Below are 26086 nucleotides of genomic sequence, written 5' to 3' on the forward strand. Positions count from 1 at the left end.
CATGAGTGGATTTTGGGGATGATGGTACGAATCCAACCTAAAAGAGATTGAACCCGCCCTAAATAGGCCTTTACTTTGTTCTCCTCATATTCATGTGTACTTTTCAATCAACATACAATCAATATATTAATCCTAAACCTGTTTAATATATGTTGGTTGATAATTAATGCACAAATAAACCTATTATTGGCGATCACTTGAATTAAAATCATATTAGCCTAATTAAAATTATTAATTATCTTATTAAGCGTGATTTCAAGTACAAATTCCCTTTTAACTTGCAAGAGAGGGCATTATCAAGCAACATATAATATTGATAACATTAATTCCACAAATCATCATCATCATCATAATAACAATCTCATCAAAGCATAATAATATTAGCAAAATCCTAGGAATGATACTAACATGATTAATAACAAACCTTAGAATGTCACTAAACAATAAAAATCAAAGCTTTAATCCTAACATGATACTAGAAATCAATACAGACATCCTATAATGATACTAGGAATTAATAAAAGCATCCTAGCATGATACTAGGAATTAATAAAAGCATCCTAACATGATACTAGGAATTAATAAAATAATCTAAGCATGATTTCTTTGTCAAAAGAATATTAAGTAATTAAATTACTTACTTTGATGCCTCGTACCTCTTTCTATTAAAACAATACACACGTTAGTAAATTCAAGAAAGATATTAAACAATAAATCTAATCAAAGAATTGAAATATAGATTTGGGACCAAACCCTCAGAATTATCAACCTTTCATGTAAAGGTCTAAGGAAACTTTGAGCTTGGCTAGGTGTGTCTAAGTCACTTGAAGGACATATGGTGTATATTTATGAAAAGGTGTAGAAAAGGCTTAGAAAATCAAGAAAGAGAGAAAGAATAAGCTTTAGCTTAGAGAGAGAAGAGATGATGATTCTGGGTGAATTGAAAACGGGGAAAATCGTCCCTATTTATAGAGAAAAACGATTGAAAAAGATCAGAAAAGAGACAGAATTTGACTCGGAGTAAAACAAGTTCCATCGCAGCGCGACAGGATTATCGCGACGCGATGGCTCTATCGCACAGTGATAAACCTATTGCGGCGTTTATCGCTGTGCGATAGATGCTATATGATAAAATTCGTACAGAATCCGTCTCCCAATCAAATTGGGTTAGCTGGAGTTCGTACTTATCTTTTATTAAATCAGATTTTAATCCTTTTAAAACACTTGTTTTATTTGATGTAGAATTCTTTATCTTTTCAAAATAAATAATAATTATAATTATCAATCCTAAACTTTAGAACTCAAACTAACCTTCTAGATAATTCTAGAAGATTAAGATAAATCCTAATGACTTTAAGAATATTATATTAATGGACCCTCCACATGATCATCGGGTTCGTTCATAAAACTCAACTTAGGCCCAGTTTAGTATTTTGGCCATAACTTACTCGTTATAACTCAAAATGGGCTTATAATATATCGTTGGAAAGATCTTTTCATTCCCCATTCAACTACACAATTATTGGACCCATATCATGAACCAAACTAAAATGGATTGGACGTTTTTCATAAATAGGACACAAAATGAATGATTTCTGAACTGTGAAATGAATTATTTATATTTAAAACTTTTTAGAAAAAGGAGCATTCCCGAGACTCTTTAACATTTCACCTCACTCGATAATCAATGATGTGAAAGGTACTCATCACTAGGTTTGGTTTTTAGGAGACACAATCAGGTGTCTACAGATTCTGTAGCATGTAATTACATTGTTTAGTCTACGAACATGTTTGCATTTGGGCAGAATAATAGTCAAATTCGTATTGTAACAAGATTATTCTTCAATGATCAACAAGTTTGAATTTTTTTGGTTACCAATTTCATATAGCATTAGATTATAACATTAGCAAATATTTTTTTAAAATTAATATATAATGCCTTACTTATAATAAATACAATAACAAATTTTTGATGATATAATAGGCAATGTCCTACTGTACTTGTTTAAATTTTGGATAAATAATAGGCGATGTCCTACTATATTTAAAGACAATACCATAGTTGTATAAAAATAGAGAGAAAAAAAAACAAACACTTGTGAAGACGTGCCTTTTTTTTTTAATATGTAATGTCTTACTTATAAAAAGACAATACCAAAACTAAACAATAAAAAACACTTTAAAAAATTCGCCCTTCTTTTAAACCATCTTTCTCTTAGTATTGTAGCCTAACTTTATCCAGAGAATATAATAAAGGATTTGCATAAATTTTGGATAAATAATAGACAATGTCCTACTGTATTTAAAACAATACTATAGTTGTAAAATCAATAGAGAAAAATACACTTGTGAAGGTGTGCCATCATTTTTTTTTGTATTATTTTCCCTTTATCTTAGTATTGTATAAAATTTTATTTATTAATAGGCTACGTCCTACTATAAATAAAGAGAATACCACAATTACAACAACAAAAAGAAAAATAAAATAAAATAACCTCAGGTTTGTTTTTTTTTTTTTGGTAACACACTAAAACTTGCACTATATCTTTATGTAAAACATTAGGCAATGTCCTAATGTTAAAAAGGGAATATCAATATTAAAAATTGACACTTATTTGTTTTTTAATCGATGCTTTTATCAAAAGTGGACAAAACATGTGCTTTCTTATATTAGTGTAAAAATTAAACATCAATTCACTTTTGAAGAATTATATGTAAAAAAACTTTCTATTGCTCGTTTAAAATTGTTGTCTAAGTTTATTGAAACAAAAGTTATCAATTTTTACCAAATCAAAAATAATAACAATAATTTTAACCTATGTATAAAACATGCACCACATAATATGTTTCGATTACAAATATTAGTTGCTAATTACTTGTCCATGTCAACACAAGAAACAAATACTTAAAACTTGTCCACAAAAGCAATAAACATCAGCCATACATAATCGATAAGAACCATAGTTCAGATATGTTAAAACAAGTACAAAAGAAGAAAAATCATCATCTTTATATAGCAACAACCTGAGTATCTTGGATTTGAGTGGTGGTAGGAGCGCCACTAGGTAAATCACCTTGCTCAACCACATCTCCGTTGCCACTTTCCACCAAATTATCATCATTTTTTAAATCTTTATCCTCGCTTCCTTCTATAGTGGTAGCCTCTTCAACCACATCTTCTAATCTTCTCAACTTCATCCGAAGCAACACCTTCAACACTAGCTTCATTTGCAGTTTTTCAATAGCACCAATGCCACCACCTATTGAAATTGCTGTTTCTGCATCAACATTCAGGCTTACCTCTGTTTCATGCACAGTTTCCTCTTGGGCACCTTTAGGTAGCAACGACACATCACCTTGTTTGGGATCTTCAATTGATGTTAAAATGCGTGAAATCACAACTTCCACGATTGCCTCTTTCACTTATTCTTTTTTTCCCTCCAAGTCATTCCCATATTCCACACTAACATCAGGGGCTGCTTCATCCACTTCTTTTTTTTTTCCTTCTTTTTTTTTCTTTTTATTTGAAGCAACACCTACACTTTCCATAGGCTTTTCCTCACTTTTGTGCTTCTTCTTTTTGTTGGTAGCCTCTTCAGTTACCCTAACATTTTTCTCCTTTGTGGCCTGATAAGTGGCATTTATGCCACTCTTTTATCCTTTTTCTCTAATGATTTTCTCCTCATTTGCACTTGTTTAAGCTTTTTCAAAGTGTTTTATCTTTATTTTTGTGTTTTTTTGTCTTTTCTCGTTTTTTTCCTCTTTATTCTCCCTTTCCTTGTGTTTTCTTAGTTTTATTTGATATTTTGTAGGTTCTCGGTCCCTTTTGATGAAGCCTATGGATGCATATGGAGCTAAGGAAGGGAAAGAGAGACTCAAGGAGAGGGCGCGCAGCCAAACAAGGAGACGCGGGCGTGGGGCTGAAGGCCGCGGGCGCGGGTCGCTGCATCAGTGTTTCCTCAATTGTTGTGGTAGATGCCCAGCCGCGCCCTGGGAGATGCCTCTCCTTAGCAACCCGCGGGCGCGGCACCTAGGGCTGCGGGGGCGACATTTCGAGGGTCAAATTCCCCTGCTTTCAGGCCGCGAGCTCTCTTCATCTGGAAAGGCCTCTCTAACTTCCAGCCGCGGGCGCGGCCTGCTGGGCTAGGCGGTTCCGTACCCTTTCATGAGAGGGCGCAGCATGCGAAGTGATGCCTCTCCTTGGGTTTTTATTTCTGGATTGGTGATGCATATAAATAGCCTTCTTATTGAATTTTGTAATCATCCTATTTTCAATCAACATTAGAACCTAGTTTTTAAAGAGAGAAAGTAGCTTATTCTTCAAGTTTCATCATTTTATTCAAGACTTGGTCAAGGTTATTTCAATCCAATGCTAGAATTTCGAGTTTCCTTCTTTAATCAAGTTTATGTTTATTAATCTCTAATCTTTTCTTTTAGTTTGATTTATTTGCTTTGATAATGTTTGTTTTCATCTATTTCTTTAGTTGTGCTTGTTGGATTTGTTTTTCCTTTGTTTTTAATCATGTTTAGTTTTGTGCTTATTGAATCCTTGTTTAGCTTTTTTATGATGGTTAGTTTCTTTTCCCTAGGCTAAGTTTTTAGCTAGGGGAAGGGGGTGAAAAACATGTATTAATATTGATGATTGATGATGATTTGATTGAGTTATGCTATAAATTGATGAATGTATGATTTTTGATGGCTTGAGATTATTAGTAGCACATTGTTCTAATTCTTCTAACTTTCGATCTCTTATTTTTCTAGTTCTCATTTCGACGTAGTAGTAGTTTGACTATTGAAAAAACTCAACAATATTAAAAATACCCCTTTGCAATAGATTCATAATTCACCTTGATTGTGCAAAACCCCATTTTCCTCATTGATCGATCCTTTGCTTGCCCCTGTACTTCTGTTAGGGTAGTGAAGAGTATAATTATAATTTGACTTGGAGGAGGTAGTAAACGACCTATTTCCCCTAGGTATAAAATTTTGGCGCCGTTGCCGGGGAGACGGCTAGTTTTGCACTTTTATTGTGTTGTTATTGAATTCGTTGCTTTTGTTTTTGTTCGTTTATTCTCTTGCTAGTCATTGCTAATTGTTTGTTTAGCCTTGGTGGATGCTTAGGAGGTCTCAAGGACCACCCACACATAACATTGACCATGAGATCGACCGAAATTTGAGACAAGTCCATAGGCTTTATCAAGAAGAGGGAAGAGGTCTTGGTGCTATTGTTGATAGTGGGAGTGACTCTTGTTCTTCAAGTTCACAAAGTGAGGCAATGGTGGGACAAGAGGATGAAGTTTTGTTTCGTGAGTTTTGAAATCCGGAGGATTATGAGCTCACGGGAGGGATTTTGCTTCCCGTCACGGAAACCAACTTTACCATTCACCACCAATACACAAGAATGGTACAAACGGAACAATTTTCGGGTTCTCCAAGTGAAGATCCCATTGAGCACCTTGATAGATTCCTTGAGCTATGTGCCATGATTCAAACCAATCAAGTTTCTCAAGAGTACATCCGAATGCATCTATTTCGACAATCTCTTTCGGGTAGAGCTAAGAAGTGGCTCAAGCAAGTGAGGCCAAATTCCATCACAACATGGAGAGAGATAGTCAAGGCATTCTTGAAGAGGTTCATTTCTGAGGAAAAGACCGCCGAGATGAGGAGGAAGATTGCATCGTTTGAACAAGAAACAGATGAGAGTCTTAGTGAAGCTTGGGAAAGGTTTAAGGAGTTGGTACAAGCATGTCCTCATCATGAATACAATCAAAGCTTGCTCATGTGATTCTTTTATGATGGATTGGAACATATGTCTAGAGCTAACTTGGATGCGGGGGCGGGTGGACAATTGATTAAGATCCTCCAAAACCAAGTCGAAGTAACAATAGAAGAAGTAGCGAAGAACTACTCTTGGGGTGGTAGAAGGAGGAATGCTCTGAAGAAAGGTGGGATGTACGAATTAGAGAAGGTTGATCAATTGCAGCATCAAATTGAGCTTTTGACAAAGGGCTTGCAAAGTTGAACACAATTGTTAATAGTGGGGCAAGCTCTTCTCAAGTCAATTCTTTCTCATGTCAAAATTATGGTGGCACGAACCACGATACATCCTATTATGGGGGTTTTGAGCCCCGAGCATGTGGCTTCTTACAACACAAGGCAAGATGGATATAGGGGAAGTGGCGGAGGAGTAGCTTGGAGAAAACCACCACCCAGATTTGCATCTCAACCTCAACAATGAGGGCAACAAGCTCAACCATCATACAATTCCAACCCTCAATACCAAAACCCACCTCCACCTCAAAACCAAAATCCGAAAGGAAACTACCCAAGGAACAACCAATAAAACAATAATAACCAATACATCAACCAAAATCAAGGGTCTCAAAGGAGTCAAGATCAAGCATCTCAATCCGATTCCACACAAACCCAAATTCTTCAACAACTCCAAGCCATGAATCAACAAATGCAAGAGGTCAAAGCGCATAACAAGATGGTTGATTCACAATTAGCTTAATTGGCCGAGAGAATACCTTTCAACTCACCTTCTACTTTACCTGGTCAACCACAAGCAAACCCCTCTCATAACATAAAACCCGACTCTTGCAAGGCAATCACATTGAGATCGGGCACATCCTATGAAGGGCCAAAAGAGGGAGAAAGTGAGGGAAAGAAGGGAGGAGAAGAAGGTGTGAAGGGGGAGAAGAGAGTTGAAGAAGACAAGGTTGTTGGGAAAGAAGAGAATGTGGAGAAGAAGAAGCCTAATGTTGAGAAGACAACTTCAAGTCCTAGTGAGACTAGGAATCTAGATGAGCCGGTTCTTTTTCCCAGGAGGCTTGCGGAGAGAGAGTTGAATGATAAATTCGCCAAATTCCTTAGTGTAATGAAGAACTTACACATCAGTCTCCCTTTCATCGAGGTTGTTACCCAAATGCCTTCTTACTCCAAATTTCTCAAAGATATCCTAACCAACAAGAGGAAGCTCAATGATGAGCTCATTACCCTCCCTCATCAAGTTAGTGCACTCGTTCAACGCAAGATGCTAAAGAAAGAGAAGGACCTAAGAAACTTTACTTTACCGCTTAAGATCGGTAACATGGAACCTAGGGGTGCCTTGGCGGATTTAGGAGCGAGTGTTAGCTTAATTCCCCTCTCCATTGCACAAAAACTCAATATTAAAATGATACCCACAAGAAAAACAATTCAACTAGCCGACCACTTGGTCAAACTTCCTTGTGGTGAACTTGAGGATGTTCCTATTCAAGTTGGGCATATCTATGTGCCATGTGATTTTGTAGTAATTAATATGGAAGAAGATGTTGATACTCCTTTGATCTTGGGTCGTGAAGCTCTTAAAACCTTGGGGCGATCATCAATTGCAAGAACAATACTATTACATGTAAAGTGGCCAATGAGAAGATTGTCTTTGAGTTTTTCAAATTACTCGAGACCCCCATGGTTGAGAAATGCTATCGAGTTAATGTTATGAATGAGGAGTTAGATCGTTTGGGGAGGGTAATGATGAAGCCTCAAGATCCAATGATTGAAGCTCTTACATGCAAGGAAGAGTTCCACTCTCAAGATGCAAGAGAGTTTGTCTGGCTATGGAAGAAACCTCAAAGGAGGAAGAGGTTGAACAACAAGAGGAGATCGAGCTTGAGCATAAAGAGGAGAAATTGGAGGAGAGTTTTAAGCCTCCTCTCATGGTAGAACTCAAGCCCCTTCCCCCTTCTTTGAAATATTCTTATCTTTATAATGAGGGAAAGTACCCTATTATTGTCAATGCTACCCTTGATGGACTTGATTTGGAAAAATTGCTTGATGTTTTGAGAAAATATAAAGATGTGATAGGGTATAGAATTGATGATATCAAGGGTATTAGCCCTTTTTTGTGCATGCATCATATTCATCTTGAAGATGATCAATCCACCTCCATTTAACCTCAAAGGAGGTTAAACCCAAACCTCTAAGAGGTTGTCAAGAAGGAGATTTTGAAACTCCGTGAAGCGGGCCTCATTTATGCTATCTCCAATAGCAAGTGGGTTAGTCCAGTCCATTTAGTTCCCAAAAAGGGTGGAATGACCATCATCAAAGGTGAAGGAGGAGAGGAAATCTCCACCTGGACGATGACCGGGTGGAGAATGTGTATTGACTATAGGAGGTTGAACAAAAATACAAAGAAGGACCATTTTCCTCTCCTATTCATGGACCAAATGTTGGAAAGACTTTCTCACCATGCTTTCTTTTGTTTCTTGGATGGGTACTCCGGATTTTTCCAAATTCCTATCCATCCAAATGACCAAGGGAAAACTACTTTCACATGTCCATATGGAACATTTGCATACCAAAGAATGCCATTCGGGTTATGCAATGCTCCTTCAACTTTCCAACAATGCATGACTTCTATTTTCTCCGAGATGCTTGAAGAAGAGATTGAAGTATTCATGGAAGATTTTAGTGTTGGTGGCTCGTCTTTTGACAATTGTCTTTATAATCTTGAAAAAGTTTTGAAAAGGTGTCAAGAGACAAGTTTGGTCTTGAATTGGGAAAAATGCCACTTTATGGTTGAGGAGGGTATTGTCCTTGGCCATAAAGTTTCAAAGAATGGCATTGAAGTTGATCCAGCCAAAGTTTCGGTGATTACAAAGTTGCCCCCTCCTACTTCTATCATAGGAGTAAGAGCTTTTCTTGGGCATGCCGGTTTTTACTGGAGATTTATTAAAGATTTTTCATCAATCGCCAAACCTTTGACCGAATTACTCAAGAAGGATGTTGTTTTTAGCTTCAATGAGGCTTGCCTTGAAGCATTTCGTAAGCTCAAGGAAACTCTCATTTCCTCTCCCGTTGTGCAAGCTCCGGATTGGAGCTTGCCTTTTGAGCTAATGTGCGATGCTAGTGACTTTGCAGTAGGTGTTGTGCTTGGGCAAAAGAAGGAACGAAAATCATATGTCATCTACTATGCAAGTAGAACTCTAGATGAAGCTTAAAGAAATTACACAATGATGGAGAAGGAAATGCTAGCGGTTGTGTTTGCCTTTGACAAGTTTAGGTCCTATCTCATTTTCTCTAAGGTGATTGTGTACACAGATCATATAGCGGTTAGATATCTCATGACTATGAAGGAAGCAAAGCCTCGCCTTATCCGTTGGGTTCTTTCCCTTCAAGATTTCCACATGAAAATAAGAGACTAGAAAGGAGCGGAGAACTATGTTGCGGATCATTTGTCTAGGCTTCCTTTTGATAACAAAGATGATGTACCAATCAATGAAGAGATGGGATTTGAAACTCTTACGGCTATGGCTTCAACATCTAGCCCTTGGTATGCGGATATCGCCAATTATCTTGCTTGTGGAGTCATTCCCCCGGAATTCTCTTCTCAACAAAGCAAAGGTTTTTCAAAGAAGTAAGAAGGTACTTTTGGAACGACCCATACTTGTTCAAGCAATGTGGAGATGGTCTTTTCCGGAAATGTGTTCCGAATCATGAAATCGAAGGAGTTCTTGAGCATTTCCATTCATTACCATGTGGAGGACATGGGGGAGTTGACAAGACGGTGGCAAAGATTTATCAATCTCTATTGTGGTGGCCGACGATGCATAAGGATGCCCACAAGTTTGTTTCAAGATGTGATAGGTGTCAAAGGAGTGGTGGCATAACCAAGAGAGATGAAATTCCTCAACAAAGCATTTTAGAGGTCGAACCTTTTGATGTATGGGGGGTTGATTTCATGGGGCCCTTTGTCTTTTCTTGTGGGAACTTGTATATCTTGGTACGGTCAATTATGTGACTAAGTGGATTGAGGCTATACCATCCCCTACCAATGATCATCAGGTTGTGCTTAAGGTTCTCAAGAAGATCATCTTTCTTTGATTTGGGGTTCCTAGGGTGCTCATTAGTGATGGAGGCTCTCACTTTTCCAAGAAGAAACTCGAAGCCCTTCTTAAGAAGTATGGAGTTCACCACAAGGTTGGCCTACCCTACTCCCCTCAAACTCAAGGACAAGTGGAAGTGTCAAATAGAGAAATCAAGAATCTTCTTGAGAGAATGGTGAAAAAGTCTAGGAAGGATTGGTCTCTCAAGCTTGATGACACGCTATGGGCTCTAAGGATGGTGTACAAGACTCCAATTGGCATAACCCCTTATAGGTTGGTCTATGGGAAGGCTTGTCACTTGCCGGTGGAATTGGAACACAAGGCTTGGTGGGCTATCAAAGAGCTCAATATGGATTTATCATTAGCCGGTGAGAAGAGATTGTTGAAGCTCAATGAACTCGAAGAGCTTAGAGATGATGCTTTTGAGAGCTCGAGGTTATATAAGGAGAAGACAAAGAAGTGGCACGACCAACGCATGAAATGGTGCTTGGTTTGGGTTCAAAGAAAAGAAAGAGTGGAAAAGAGCCCCAAGATTCATCCTCATAAACCCCTCAAAATGTTGAACAACCACCACCATCTTTGCCTCCAACTAAATTCACCAACAAATACCACAAAACCAAATATGACGCCCTATAATCACGAAAATCCACCCCACCAAACACTATCATCAACCCACAACAACAAAATTGGGCTTTGATGAAGATTGTTGATTTTTCTTTGACAATCCAAGGCTAAACTCCTTTGCAACAAAGGTTTATCAAACCTACCGTGAGCCTACCTTGGAGTTTTTAGCCTCCTTTGAAACGCATGCCACTGGAAACAACAACATCTCCATCTCATTTCAACTCTTCAACAAAAAAGAAACCATGTCCCTCCGAGAATTCAATGAATACCTTGACCTCAATCCCGATGCCAACATTTTCCTCCCCGAATATGAGTAAATTACCCGATTATAACCCCGTTCATTGGTGGAAGTGTATATCCCGGAAAAATAGCTTTGATACTAAGTGGTCATTGGCTAGTGAGATCATGCACCCGGCTTTTAGACTACTTCACCGTATTATTAGGTATATGGTCTTCAACAAGCAAGATTTGGGGAAGATAACACTAGAATAGATCTGAATCTTGTGGTTTGCCTCTAGGCCGGATTTCAAAAATAGAGTGAACTTGGGGTATATCTTCACTAAGTGCATAGATGCTATTATTTCGGGAACACAGACGGGGGAAATCCATTGTGGAGCTATGGTTTCAAGGTTGGCGGAGAAGTTGGGTCATGAGGATAAGTTGTGCTATTGCACCATAGTAGGGAAAGCTGATGGGAGTGACATTTGGTTCGACGAGAAGCAACACAAAACGATGCAATTCATCAAAGGGACTAAAGTAGACGGGATTTGGAGTTCGCTAGTCACCCGCAAGCATCATTGTTTCTTCCCGAAGCTGGAATTCACTTCCCATACCAGAGAGGGAGTTAATCACCCTTGGTGGCTGAGAAAAGACTCGGGTGTCCTCCCCATTTACGGGTGTAGATACCTACTTTTGGCCTCTTGTCCCGAAAAGGAAGTGCGATGATGTTACAAAAACCCATTCTTCATGCTAGATCAAAGTTGAAGTGTTTATGGACTACGAAATGCATTATGAAGTAAGTTAAAACCCATATTTGAGACCAATTTATCTTAGAGCCTTTTCCGATTACTAATTAGGCCTAAAACGTGTTCATACATGTTTAAACTTGATTAATAACGGACCTAAATACGTCAAATGCAATGATTGGATCCAATGGAACCTACATTGTTGAAAATCGAGCCAAACAGATAAACCAACCATCAAATTCCCATGCAAGGCCTATACAGATGGATAGCCATTTCAAATATCTTTCCAATGGTATATTATAAGCCCAATTTCGAGCCAAAACGAAGAAGTTATGATCAAAACACTAAACCGGGCACTAAAACCAACACCCTTGTACTCCAACGGCCATAACTTTTGATCCATAACATATTTTAACCTAATTTTAACGGAATTAGAAATTAGACATTCAGATCTTTCCAATGATATCTCACACGCCTTAGTCCGAATCTACAATCAAAAGTTATGGAAGTTTTAAAAACGCATTTTCGTATAAGGCAAACCGCAAACCAGCGCAAGTCAATAAGTTGCGCGCGCCTGGCGCGCGCGACTCATTGAGATGCGTGCGGCACCCAGCGCGACTCAGAGAGTTGCGCGCACCACCTGACACCGCGGCTCTAAAACCCTAAACCTAGATTCCTACACCTATAAATAGGGGTTTTCGTTCAGCTCTAAACGGACAGAAAAATCAGAATTCTAAACCCCTAATTCTGAAAACCCTAATCTCTCTCAAACCCTCTTACTATCATACTAATTTTTCCTCTTTCTTCCCAACTAATCTTCAACCCTAATTGAATCCATGAAGCCCTTGGAGGTACAAAGAAGAAAGAAGGTCCATAAACATCCAAGACGGAGATCTAAGCATACAAAGAAGAATGGTTAGTTTCCTGAGCACTTGGATAAATCACTTTTCTTCTATTGTTTAAATAACTTTAATTAAATAAATAGTGTTATTTCATCACTTTAAACAAACTTTTAATTAATTAATTCACATAGTATTCTTTCGTTTAATCAAGGCTAGAATTTGATAATTAATAGTTGTTTTATCACTTAAGACAAGGCGAATATTGTTTATTTTGTTCTTTTCACGAATATTGATTAAACAAAGAATAATGACTTTTGCAATGTAATTCCTACGTGATTAATGCTTGTAAATAAAATCAACTAACTTAGTCTTTAGGTATCACGTTGCATATATTGTTTGGTAATGAAATTGTGAAAAGGAAGAACTAGTAGAGGCCGTAATAGGGCTAAGATGGCGATTCCCCTCTAAAGGGAACGTTATCTTAGTACCCTCGCTCCTGAACTCATTTCTGGTTTATGTAGACCAATTTGGGCATGGGTAAACTTACGATTCGTGCTAATTATCCCTTGAACTCTACTTGTGAGAAAGGCATGAACGAGGTTTATGAGTTTTCCTAAAACTCATTGGCGACTCCTACTTGTTTCTTACAAAAAAGCGTGATGAGAGTATCATTTCTAATTCAAGGTCTACCAAACAGTCAGGAATTCAAATCCTAATACACCCTAACAAGTGTAAAGTCCTAGGCTTCTAAAGGGCCATAGGCATCTAAGGAGAAGGATCCCCTATGATGGGAACACCCTCCTTACAACAGGATGGAGGTGGATATGGATGAGATAAATGAATTGGATGATGAGATTGAGATTGATGGTGAAGAAGAGGATGAGGTGGAGGAGGTGCTTCTGATTCAACAACAACAACAACATCAAGAACGAATAAGAAGAAGAAGAAGAAGACAACAACAACAACAACAACAACAACAACAACAACAACAACAACAACAACAACAACAGCAACCCGATTTTCAACAAGAGATGGCAGCGATGAGAGCTCAAATGGAGAGCATGCAACTTACCATGCAAGGTATGTTCGCCTCTCACCAACATAATTGTAGACACCTGATTGTGTCTCCCCAAAAATCAAACCCAGTGATGAATACCTTTCACGTCATTGATTATCGAACGAAGTGAAAGTGTGAAAAGTCTTGTGATACGGTTGTTTTAATAAAATTATCTTTCTTTCTGTTTTCAAAAATGTACTCTATTTAAGAAATGTCCAGTCCAATTTAGTTTAATACATGATAAGGGTCCAATAATGGTGTAGGTTGATTGGGCTCGAAAAGAGCTTTCCAACGATATATTATAAGCCCAATTCCGATGAATAATGAGGAAGTTATGGCCAAAATACTAAATTGGGCCTGAAATGGTTTTATGTGGCCCAATGATCTAGTGGAGGGCCCATTAATTATTATTCCTAAAGTCATTAGGATTGATTTTAATCTTCTAGAATAATCTAGAAGGTTCTCTTAAGTTCTAGTGGAATTAAGATTAATAATTATATTTTTGGAAAATAAAGAATTTTATTTGGAATAAAACAAGTGTTTTAAAAAGATTAAATCTGATTTTTAAAAGATAAGTACGGACTTTGATTAATCGAATTTAATTAGATTAAGGATTCCATACGAATTTTAGAAAACACGTTCTCCAACGTGAAACGACAGAACTAGCGCGCTGCGACAAAGCTGTCGCACAACGATAGAATTGTCGCGCCGCGATAGAAATAGTTCTATTCCATATGGGATTCGGTCTTTTTCTGATTGTTTTCGGGCTATTCTTCTAATAAATAGGGTCGTATTTCCACGTTTTTATTCATTCACAATCATCTAATTCTTTTCTCTTCTCTCTTGAGCAAAAGCTTGTTCCCTCTTTCTAAGCCTAGCCTTTTTACAAACACAATACCACATTCACGAGCTCTAGACACACCTAGCCAAGCTCGTAGTTGCCTTCGCCCTAGACGTGAAAGGTTGATAATTTCTGAGGGTTAGGTCCCAAATCCCTATTTTAATTATTTAAATTAATTGTTTGATTTAGTAATTTCCTTGAAGTTACTAACGTGTGTATTGTTTTGATAGAAAGAGATACGAGGCATCAAAGTAAGTAATTAGATTTCTTCTTAATTATTCTTTTGATATAGAAATCATATTTCTTATATTATATTAATTCCTAGTATCATGTTAGGATGTTTTTATTGCTTTCTAGTATCATGCTTAGGTTGTTTCTTATTTTCTTCTATGATGTTAGTATCATGTTAGGCTAAAGCTTTGATCTTTATTGCTTAGTGACATGCTAGGATTTGTTATTAATCTTATTAGTATCATGCTTAGGATCTTGCTAATATTATTATGCTTTATTGAGATTATTATGATGATGATGATTTGTTGTATCAATATTATGTTGCTTAATATTATTGTTATTGCCTGATCACGCCCTCTCTTGTAGGTTTAAAGGATATTTGTACTTGTAATCACGCTTAATAAGATAATTAATCTTTTTTATGCTAATATGATTTTAATTCAAGTGATTGTCAATAATAGTTTTGTTTTGAGCATTATTATTCAACCAACATAGATTAAACAGGTTCAGGATTAATATAATGATTGTATGTTAGTTAGAAAGCGCACATGAATATGAGAAGAATAAAGTATAGGCCTATTTTTAGGGCAGGTTCAATCACTTTTAGGTTGGATTTGTACCTTTATCCCCGAATATCCAGTCATGGTTTTGGACCACTGTGGAGTTAGCGATCTCATGGATCGTGAAGGGGTGTAACCTTCACCCTGTGAACGGTTTACAAATTCCTAAAACTTGTTGGCGGCTCTTTGCTCTAGCTTCCTTCCCTTTGGACGCCACCATGCTTAAGTGTATGATCACAGTGGGGCTCAAGTGTGGGATGCTTGAAATATTACCTACAATAATATCTTTCAAACTAATGCCCTTTATGATGCTAGTGTACGTAGGAGGGAAGTCACTTCTCCGGTTAACTATCCATATATGCCGCCCCAACAAGGGCTCGTGCCATCATGGAGGGGTGACAACCAACCTACGTACCCCTATTGGCCGGGTGTCCTGAACCCTGATGAGCCAAGGTGTGAGTTTCCCGATAAGTCCGGTCACTATGACTAGCGGGTTTCGGTTGGGAGCGATTATAGGGGCGACCCAAACTACCCCTACGTTGATCCCTTTCACCCTTTGCAATTGGTGCAACCCGAGCCATATGACCAATTGACCCAATCCCAACTTGACATTTTTCAAGGGTCATTATGGGTGGCCCCTCGGTTACACCGGAGGTTGGATCTACATGGCCCCCCTCGGGTTTTTCCTATGATAGGAATGGGGATGATGATGGTGCCGGCCCTAGTGGCCAATAGTTCCCCTTTTGGTATGCATGTTTTTCCCCTCCCCTTTTGGGTCCCCCCTTGTGTGTTTATTTGCATGTTAAGCATAGAGGACGATACTCTTATTTAGTGTGGGGGGGTGTTTGAGTCAAAAGGAAGTATTTTTGGATAAGTGTGGGGAAAGGCACCAAGGACTTATGGGGATTTATGTTTGGTATTGTTGTTGGGCGTTGGGTTTTATAGCTTTTGGTTGGGTTGTTTTAGATTATTGTTGATTAATGATGTTTTTGATGATGATGATGATGATTGGATGATGATTTGGGTAGTTGGTTGTGCCTAAGGTTCAAGTTTGTAGATTTTTTTTTCTCTAACCTTTTTCTTTCCATAGTTTTTGTTTTTGTTTTTATCTCTCTCTTTTGTAGCTTTGAAGAACGTTGGAAGCAACATATGGAGTTATGGTAAATGGTTTGGTTGCTTTATTTTTCTTCAAGAAACATTTGGGTGAGACCTTTCCTTTACTCTCTTTTATTTTCTCTTGTGTGCATAGTTAGTAAGATTAGGATGGAGTTGATTGTTCGAGGTTATATGCATTTGATTCTACGGAATCTGGTGATCGTTGGTATGATGCCGAACGATTTTTGTTTGTCGATTGGGAATTAAATGTTTACTTGCCTCTTATTGCTTTTATTCTCCATCCTTTTTGGAAAAAAAAATTGACTTTATTGTTTCAAGACAAACCACGAAAAATTTATTTGCTTCATCTTCATTTTGAGCATAATAAAAGTTAACTTGTGTGATTGAATGTCTTTCTTACTAAGTGTTAAAAGTTTGCATGCTTCGGGATTGCCATCGGTTGACTCTAGGATAGGTCCATGCTAAGGTAGCCGGTTTAGAACTTGTAAGGCCCATCAAACCCAATTTCACTTGTTTGTGGTAAGAAGGTGTTGCTCTCATTAGGAGATTTGAAGCTCTAGAGGTAGTTTTTGGAACCCGATGTGAGTTTCATTGTTTAAGCCTCCAACATTTCTTTGTATGAGCGGCGTAGGATCCTTATCAAGGCATGCTTAGCTCTAGAAAATGGCGTCTAACTCCCAAGATAGCGACCGAACTATCTTAGGGATGACAAAGAACATTCTTTCATTCGGTGACTTTTTTGTTTTCTAGGATTAGCTTTTATTTTATTATATTTTTGGTTGCATTTGCCCCTTTTGCTTCCCATGTTGAGCCTTCCCTTCCTTGATTATAGCACATTATAAGCCCATGGCCTTTTGTTTTACTTTCACCCTTAGGATAGTGAAATTCAAGCCTCGAAAGCTTATGGATGTTTTGATTTGAAATGTGGAAGGTAATGGTTCTTAATGGAAAGTGAGATTGTGATGTTGTGAATATTTGTTCAATAAAAGCAAGTGCAAATTCTAGAAAAAGCCGTCCATAGTTATAAGAGGTAAGGACATTGGAATAAAGTAAAAAAAAAAAAAAAGAATGGAAAATTTGCAAAATGACAAAGAGAATAAAAATTTCTTGAATGATGATGAAAGGAAAAGATGAAACTTCATAATGTTTGGCAATGTGATTCAAGTTTGTGGCAATGTAGTTTGAAAATTGGTAGATGTTTAATTTTGGAAAAGAGGCTTGATCAACCTTCGCTTCACGATTAGGCTAAGCACCAATTTTAAAATTCTTCCACACCTTTACCCCTAGCCAACGCTACAACCCTTTCAATGTTCTTTTGACCTAGGTTGGTTGAGTCTCTAGTCGGTGGAGGGAGAGAGATTTCAAGTATAGTGAAAAGCATGACTTGGTAAGACGTCGGGTTCCCCTACTTCATATTGTTTTAATCTTTGTTCCAGCTCCTTCGAGGAGTCATGAGATGCTACCTCCAAGGGTGGATTTGAATCTAGATGAGGGAACGCGGTAAGAAGGTATGGAATGCGGGAGGAGTGGCGCATGTTAGAGTTCTCTATGCTTAGTATGGTTTATCCTTCAATAAACCATTGGCATCCCCTTGCATGCTTACTTTTACTACTTAGAAAGCTTGCCATCCACTTGTGCTTGTTGTCTTTAAAAGCTTGATTTGATTATGATTTGCATGTGCTAATTGATTCATAATCTTGTTTTCTCTTTCTTGGTTTGTCTTGAACGCAATTTTATGAGAGTTGTGGGGTAAACTCTTTGGAAACCCTCACGAGATCACAACTCATCCTCATTGGTGACCTTAAGGTTTAAATGGCTTGTTGCTTATGCTAAAAGAAAATTCGGCCTTTCTTTATTAGCTTTAGCTATACTAGTTTTCTTTGCTTGAGGACAAGCAAGAGGCAAGTGTGGGGGATTTTGATGAGTGGCATTTATGCCACTCTTTTATCCTTTTTCTCTAATGATTTTCCCCTCATTTGCACTTGTTTGAGCTTTTTCAAAGCGTTTATCTTCGTTTTTGTGTTGTTTTGTCTTTTCTCATGTTTTTCCTCTTTATTCTCCCTTTCTTTGTGTTTTCTTAGTTTTCTTTGATATTTTGTAGGTTCTCGATCCCTTTTGATGAAGCGTATGGATGCATATGGAGCTAAGGAAGGGAAAGAGAGGCTCAAGGAGAGGGCGCGCAGCCAAACAAGGAGAAGCGGGCGCGGGTCACTGTATTAGAGTTTCCTCAATTGTTGCTGTAGATGCCCAGCCACGCCTTGGGAGATGCCTCTCCTCAGCAACCCGCGGGCGCGACACCTAGGGCCGCGGGCGCGGCATTTCGAGGGTCAAATTCCCCTGCTTTCAAGCCGCGAACTCTCCTCATCTAGAGAGGCCTCTCCAACTTACAGTCGCGGGCGCAGCACCACAGGCCGCGAGCGCAGCCTGCTGGGCTAGGAGGTTCCGTACCCTTTCATGGGAGGGCGCAACATGCGAAGAGATGCCTCTCCTTGGGTTTTTATTTCCGGATTGGTGATGCATATAAATAGCCTTCTTATTGAATTTTGTAATTATCCTATTTTCAATCAACATTAGAACCTAGTTTTTAGAGAGAGAAAGTAGCTTATTCTTCAAGTTTCATCATTATATTCAAGACTTGGTCAAGGTTATTTCAATCCAATGCTAGAATTTCAAGTTTCCTTCTTTAATCAAGTTTCTCTCTAGTATTCTCCAATCTTTTCTTTTAGTTTGATTTATTTGCTTCGATATTGTTTGTTTTCATCTATTTCTTTAGTTGTGTTTGTTGGATTTGTTTTTCCTTTGTTTTTAATCATGTTTAGTTTTGGGCTTATTGAATCCTTGTTTAGCTTTGTTATGATGGTTAGTTTTTCTTCCCCAGGCTAAGTTTTTAGCTAGGGGAAGGGGGTGAAAAACATGTATTAATATTGATGATTGATGATGATTTGATTGAGCTTATGCTATAAATTGATGAATGTATGATTTTTGATGGCTTGAGATTATGAGTAGCACATTGTTCGATGTTCCCTAATTTAGATGCACGAGAGTGATTTGAATTAGATTAAGATGACCTTTACTTTAATGATTGCATGAAAATGAATTGTTTAAGTAGAGTTTTATGTATTGTGCACTCTTAATCTCTCGCCTTGATTAGTGTCTAATTGGATGCATGAAAGTGATCTCAATTAGGCCAAGACCTAATTCATTGATTTGCTTAGACAATTGCATGAGAGTGAGTTGTTTAAGTAGAATTTAGTATTCTATGGCATGTTCTTCATGATAATCATCGTTGTCCATCTTTGTTTGATCGTGTTTGACACCCCCGTACTCCCCTAGCGTTGTTTCCCTTATTCTAATTCTTCTAGCTTTCAATCTCTTATTTTGCTAGTTCTCATTTCGACGTAGTAGTAGTTTTACTATTGAAAAAACTCAAAAATATTCAAAATACCCCTTTGCAATAGATTCATAATTCACCTTGATTGTGCAAAACCCCCTTTTCCTCGTGGATCGATCCTTCGCTTGCCCCTATACTTGTGTTAGGGTAGTGAAGAGTATAAATATAATTTGACTAGGAGGAGGTAGTAAACGACCTATTTCCCCTAGTTATCATGGTCTTTTGTTCACTGTCTTCGAAACTAATCTTCTTCCTAACCTTTTCCTTCACTTTTTTTTCAACATGCTCAGCTTTTTTCTCTTTTATCCCCTTTTCTTTTTACCCTTTTACTTCTTCCTCTTCAATGTCGCCCTCATCCATATCTTGTTCAGTTTTATCTTCTTTTTTTTTTCCTCACTTTCATCATCATCAGCAAAATCATCATTACTAACGTCTTCCTCATCTACATTATCACTGCTATCTTGCTGTTCAGCTTTAATTTTTGATTTACGCTTTCTCAGTTTTTAAGACCTTGGAGTATCAACACCCATGTCACTACTATCTTTCGGTGACTCTGACAAATAGCTCACCATCAACCTCCACATCTGATTCATGGCAGCACCCCATTTACCAATCTTATCTTGGATGAGATGAAATCTTTTCTCGACTTACTCAACATATGGTGGCAGGGACTTTTCGACAATTTGTGCCTTTTCCTTGTCAATCACCCCCATCAACTACATTAAAAAAAGTTGTCGGTTTATATTAAGATATGAAAAGATCAATAATTATGAACTCACAAATTTGCACTTACTTTACTTGTTTTATACCCATCTTTTAACCTAGTGATGAGGTCGTGCAAACTCTTCGTATTTGCATCCGTCCAATCCCTAATCCTAGGTAAGTCATACTTCCAAATGCTGTAGAGTCCACCCCGAGGGGAAAACTCACAAAAAATTGCCTACATACAACAATTACACAAAGTAATTTATATTAAGTAATACGTAATCACCAAACACGAGATAGGTAAAATACTCTAACAATAACTGTAATAAAATATCTTTTTCCATATATTAGTAATCTATCAATTACATATTGGTGAACACCTCTTAATGTTCCAGCAGTAAACTATTAATGGGGATGGTATATGTAATCTTAATTTCACATACTGGTTAATACCCAAACAAGAGATTAAAATATCAACAGAGGCAGAACTATTAAACAACTGAGTCTATTTAATACATTGGTGATCATCAAATTAATTATTAGGCAATACCTATATAAGACAATATTATAGAAAAGATGGGGCATAGCATATGTAATCATACAAACACGTATTGGTTATTACCCAAATAAATAAAATAACTTACTACAAGAAGCAGAGTACAGTCACCCAAATGTCTAGGTGTTGTTTGGGCCTTGAAATCTACAATGGCATCAACCCTAACACAAATTTCGCAAAATTCCAATGTTTTATACAATCATCGTTAACAATAAGATGAAGCCATTCGTTGGCTAGCTGTTCATCCAAGCTTGGACAGATTAGTGCCGTCATGGCAAATATTGTAAACATCCGTTCAAAGTTTGGGTTATCATGTGCAAATTTCTTTAGCTCGGATGCCATTCCATGATTCTTCAGTGTTCTAAACCTCCAAATTTCTGCATTTATGACGTCCTCGTCCTCTAACTCAACGGTATCAGTCTCAAAGCTGTGGTCATTAAATCCCAAAAGGTACTCCACATGGTTATTAGTAATCTATATTTTTCGCCATAAACCCCAAGTGTTCTTGTGATTGGATCAAAGTGATCAATAACCCACTTACTCATCGTTTTTCTCGTTATCTTGGTGTTGTAAAGCAGTAGAAACCCAAACCCCATGGCCTCCAATTTATCCTTTTTCTCTCTTGGAAAGCCTTTAACTAGTGAAACAAACTCCTCAAGGTTACACAGTGGGTCACATGATCCTTACAAGAGACAACTTAAAATGTTTCCACTTAAAAACTGATGCAATATATTATAACACCCCCAAATTTCCCTCTACGGTATTATTAAAAAAAATACGTATAATTATACCGTATAGATAGACTTAAGCGTATTACCGCCGCGTGATTACGCAAGGCTACCAAACTTACTAAATAAAACCAATACTTTGCAGCGAAAAATTCAATACTCTTTTATTAATATAACCATAATAATAATAACCATTGTCATGAGTACTCATAATTAATGACAAGAACCGACATTCCTAATCTAGATGAAGACATTCCCGGGACTCCAAATGCTCACATATGGATTTCACCTGAAATTAGTCAACACTGCTTACCATTACGGTAAACAGGGCGAACCAAAATAAATAGGAAATACAAATTAGCAAAATATGCTAAGTACGATAAGTGCAAGATAATGTAAACTCAATTTATTTGCAAACATGCTTTCCAAACCAATTTCCAATAAATTCCAATACTCATGATTTAAAACCGATTCTCAATACTAAAATATAATTTCAAGGACTTAATAATTCAATAAGAATAATTATTAAAAATCCATTAATTCAAAACTCAATAATAAGAATGATTTATAAAATCAATTTAACTCAAACTCCTCTCTAAGTGCGCACAACCCCTAAGCTATCTCCTACTATTTCAAGGCTATTCTTTGAGAAACACGAGGTCATACAAAGTCCATAGTCTTCAATGAATCCGCAAAGTGGGATTAATATAATAAACATGCTTATAAAGCTTTTTAAATAATCAATACCCTCTTTAACTCATAATTTCCAATAAATATCTCAAACTCCTTTTAAAATAAAATTCAACATACTTTTAAACATGATAAATAATTCAATTTCTTCAAAACCTCATATAAACTCCAATTTATTTATCAAAACCAATTAATTAAACATGCTTTATTTCATAAACCATAATTTAATTAAAATCAATCACAAATAAAATCACATAAAACATGCAATTTAATTCAATCACTTTCGAGGGTATCTAGCCACCTAAACGTACCTCGATCCTTACTTAGCAAAACCACACAAAAGAACTCAAGAACCTTGATTGAACACACCCTACAATTAAATAAAACCTTAATTAATATAAGGTTAACAAATAATCACAATAATTAAATTTAAAACCACCAACTAAATGTACATGAACCTTTTAAATTATTTTCTCATAAACATTATTAAAAATCTGATTTTATTTAATTAAAACTAGTCATAATAATATTTATAAATCCCCTATAATAATTATAATTAATTAAATAAGAAAAGAGAAGAAGAAAAGATAGAAAACCAAGGAGAAAGAGAAGGAGAGTGGCGGCAAGGGAGGGTTCCCGGCGGCGACAGGGGGTGCCGGAGGTGGCTGGCGGCGGCGGGGGTGCCGTAGGTGGTGGTGGTGTACGGTGGAGTTGGTGGTGCGCAAGGAGGAGAAAGAAAAAGAGAGAAAAATAGAGAAGAGAATAAGAGAGAATTATGAGAATTGGTGTAAGTGTTTGGTCATGAAATGAAGGGGTATTTATAGGCTAGTATGGGCATGAATTATGGTAGGAAAATGTAGGAAGAATTATGGCAAGAAGAGTTATGGAAATACTTGGAGAAGTGAATAAGTAATTATGGAATGTTTTGATATTAAGGTGATTGTGTATAATAAAAATATGGAAGGTGTGTTGTCATGAAAAATAATATGGCAAGGAAGATTACTTGGGGAATAATCAAGGGAGATAAAAGGTAGGAAAATATGACGATCAAATATTTAGGAGATGGAAAAATAGAATTAAGGAATATACTAGATTTTAAGGAGATAATTAAAAATATAATTTACCAGAATAAATTCCCCCAAAAATTAACCATGAGGGCCAAAAATCTTGAGCTTACCATAGTTCAGATTTTCGGACCTCATTAGTGGATTTAAGGAAGGTTTTTGCTAGATTTTAAGAAATAAAAATAATTGTGTAAATAATATTTATTGTATAAAATAATTAATTAAATAATTAAATAAATAAATACCAATTATTCACCAATAAAATAACTAAGAAAATCAGATTTTCTAGACATAGAAAATCCGAAATTCCTAGCTACTATTTGGGAATTTTCGGAGCTTTTAATTAATTAATAAAATATAGTTTTTAATTTAATTAAGATATCCGAAATATATAAATAATTCAGTTTTTAAAACAAAATAAATGGATAATAAATTTTATCAAAAATCAAAAAATAATAATTAGGTTTCAAAATATTTTTGGCGCCAAAATTCAAATATCATTTTCGCTCCAAAATTCAAATAGTAAGTTAATTTACTAAAATACCCTTTTGTGAAATAATAATTAATTAATTAATTAGGAAAATATGTATGAAAATACGAGGTATTACATATATATTCATCATAATACAGGACAATAAAAAACATATAAATTTATACCAATATTTTTGTTGCACTCCTAACAGGGAATGGTTTTAATTTTTTCTCTGTTTGTGCAGATGCACTGGTGGACTCTTTCTTCCTTTTTTTAGAAGACATGTTTGGCCTTCGCTGTGTTCAAGACACAACCATGTAAACTACATATCAAATTTGATAAACTAACAAATAACAACATAACAACAATTTACAAGACAAAAAAAAAATATATATATATAATGTCGAGTAACTATACATTAAAATTCAATTTCAGCATTTCCAATTGAAAATTAAATAAAACAATTTAAAATTGGCTTGACAATATATATGTAATAGTAAACATTACAAACCCGCAAAAAATTCAATGGTTTGTACCCATACCTTTGAAAATTAAACCCTCAAATATTCACATTAATAACCCACATTGCAAATTTGTTACCAAAAATAACACTTAACATATACGAAGAACACCAAATTCAACACACTATATCTTTCCAAAAAAAAAAAAAAAAAAAAAGCAAAAAATCAACTCACTATAGGTCGAAGGCAAGTTCAAACCCTCGCACAACAATTAGGAGAATGAACAATAGTAAATTGAACCCCAAACAAACTAAATAAAATCAGAATTCAAAACCAAAGCACACCCAATTAAGTACCCACACGCTACTTTGGATCGTTCTTCGAAACTATTGGAATTCATAAAAAGGTCATTTAGAGAAGGAAAAATGGAAACTAATAATCCCACTTTTGAGTTTTCATCTCAAAACAATCCCACCTTTTTGAAATCCCAAAATAATCCTACCTTTAACCCCCATCTACTTAAAACAAGCCTTTTACCGGTTTATAAAATTGGTAACCTGTTTTAGAAGGTGACTTGCCACGTGTCACCTTCTGATTGGTTTTTTTAAAACATAATTAAATTAAGATTAATTAAAAAAGAAAAACTCGTCTTCTTCCGTCTTCCCCAAGAAAAACCCAGCCACCCTGCCGGAGCTCCCCCCTTGTCAGGTCCAGCCGCCCTTCCCCAGCCTTGCTACCCCAGGCTAAATAACCACTTCCCATTATAATGTGGTTGCCATCTCCCATTGTACCTACAGCCGTGATCAACATTGAAGATGGTCCTTTTGAACAAATTCAATGCCGTATTTATCTCGAAACATGACGGTCTCTTTTTGTCTTTCTTTCTTCTATTTTCTAGGATTTCATGTTGATAGTGAACTTGGTCAATTGATTCCTAATTTGCTTTGTGTCAGACCTCAAATTTGACAATAAGCATTGAATATTTTGGATGTTGGGTTGATTAAGTCTATAAATGGAGTGAATTTAGAAATCAAACTTGACAATTTAGTGGTATGATCATGATTTTTAATTTTTAATTTACGAATCAAGCATTGAATTTTGACGAATGATGTGAAGTGTCATATTCCTGGTGGTAATTTCGTTGGAAGCTTGTGATTTTGTTGATTTGAATGGAGATTTTTGGTTTGGATAGCTGCGAAATTTTCAGGTAGGTGGTTATGGCTATTCAGCCGTTTAGAGGAGAGGGTGTGGAGTATTCTATTTCGGGGGTAAGATGGTGGGGGTCTGCTGGACCAGGCAGTGAGGTTGGGTGGTGCGGTGGTGGAGGTCTACTAGACCAAGCGGCGAGGTTAGGTGGTGGGATGTCTGGTGGACTAGGTAGTGAGGTTGGGTGGTGGGGGTGGTGATAATGGTGGAGTTGCCATTGAAGAGGTTAGGAGAGATTTAAGAAACTTTTTTCATTACAAAAAAAATCAACCTGTTAACAGGTTACGGGTAGAAAAGGTCATTTTGAGCAAATGAGGGTTACATACACGTGGGATTATTTTGGGATTTCGAAAAGGTGGGATTATTTTGAGCAAAAAACCCAAAGGTTGGATTATTAGTTTCCATTTTTCTTTTAGAGAATTGTAGACACCTAAAAATGTCTCCCCGAATCTAAACCCAACGATGAACAATCTTTCACCGCCATTATTGGTTGGGTTGAGTATTTAATATTTGGAGTGCTTAAATCCATATTTAATTCAATACATTTCATAAATCAACCCAATTCTTAGCCCATTTCCCCAAACCATAACTTATTTTCAACTTTTCGTGTCCTCATCACAAAACCGAGCTAAACTGATTTTGTGACCTATTAATTTTGATCCAAATATTATTTCTTTGCATAGGCCTTGAAATAAGCTTTCCAACGGT

The 26086-nt window shown here is 36.7% G+C and overlaps 1 protein-coding gene and 1 non-coding gene across 2 annotated transcripts; one reads left to right on the top strand and one right to left on the bottom strand.

Annotated features, from left to right (window-relative positions):
• Positions 1-5401: 5401 nt before the first annotated feature.
• LOC145575414 (uncharacterized) lies at positions 5402-7486 on the top strand. The gene is made up of 3 exons (XM_081633288.1): positions 5402-5724; positions 5818-6017; positions 6642-7486. Exons 1-3 carry the CDS (start codon positions 5402-5404, stop codon positions 7484-7486), a joined length of 1368 nt encoding a protein of 455 aa, XP_081489414.1.
• On the bottom strand, positions 5658-5762 carry LOC145577329 (small nucleolar RNA R71). The gene has a single exon (XR_014098773.1). It is a non-coding gene; the product is annotated as a small nucleolar RNA R71 (small nucleolar RNA).
• Positions 7487-26086: the final 18600 nt, after the last annotated feature.

Source organism: Chenopodium album, chromosome 13, assembly GCF_948465745.1.
Source record: "Chenopodium album chromosome 13, dcCheAlbu1.1, whole genome shotgun sequence".
In the NCBI taxonomy this organism is placed as follows: Eukaryota; Viridiplantae; Streptophyta; class Magnoliopsida; order Caryophyllales; family Amaranthaceae; genus Chenopodium; species Chenopodium album.

What these genes read in the sequence shown, in the direction of transcription:
- LOC145575414 (XM_081633288.1), top strand. Translation starts at nt 5,402, where the DNA reads ATGGTACAAACGGAACAATTTTCGGGTTCTCCAAGTGAAGATCCCATT. An exon ending in CTTAGTGAAGCTTGGGAAAG is followed by an intron (nt 5,725 to 5,817) that starts GTTTAAGGAGTT and finishes ACATATGTCTAG; the next exon opens with AGCTAACTTGGATGCGGGGG. An exon ending in TTTGACAAAGGGCTTGCAAA is followed by an intron (nt 6,018 to 6,641) that starts GTTGAACACAAT and finishes CATCCTATGAAG; the next exon opens with GGCCAAAAGAGGGAGAAAGT.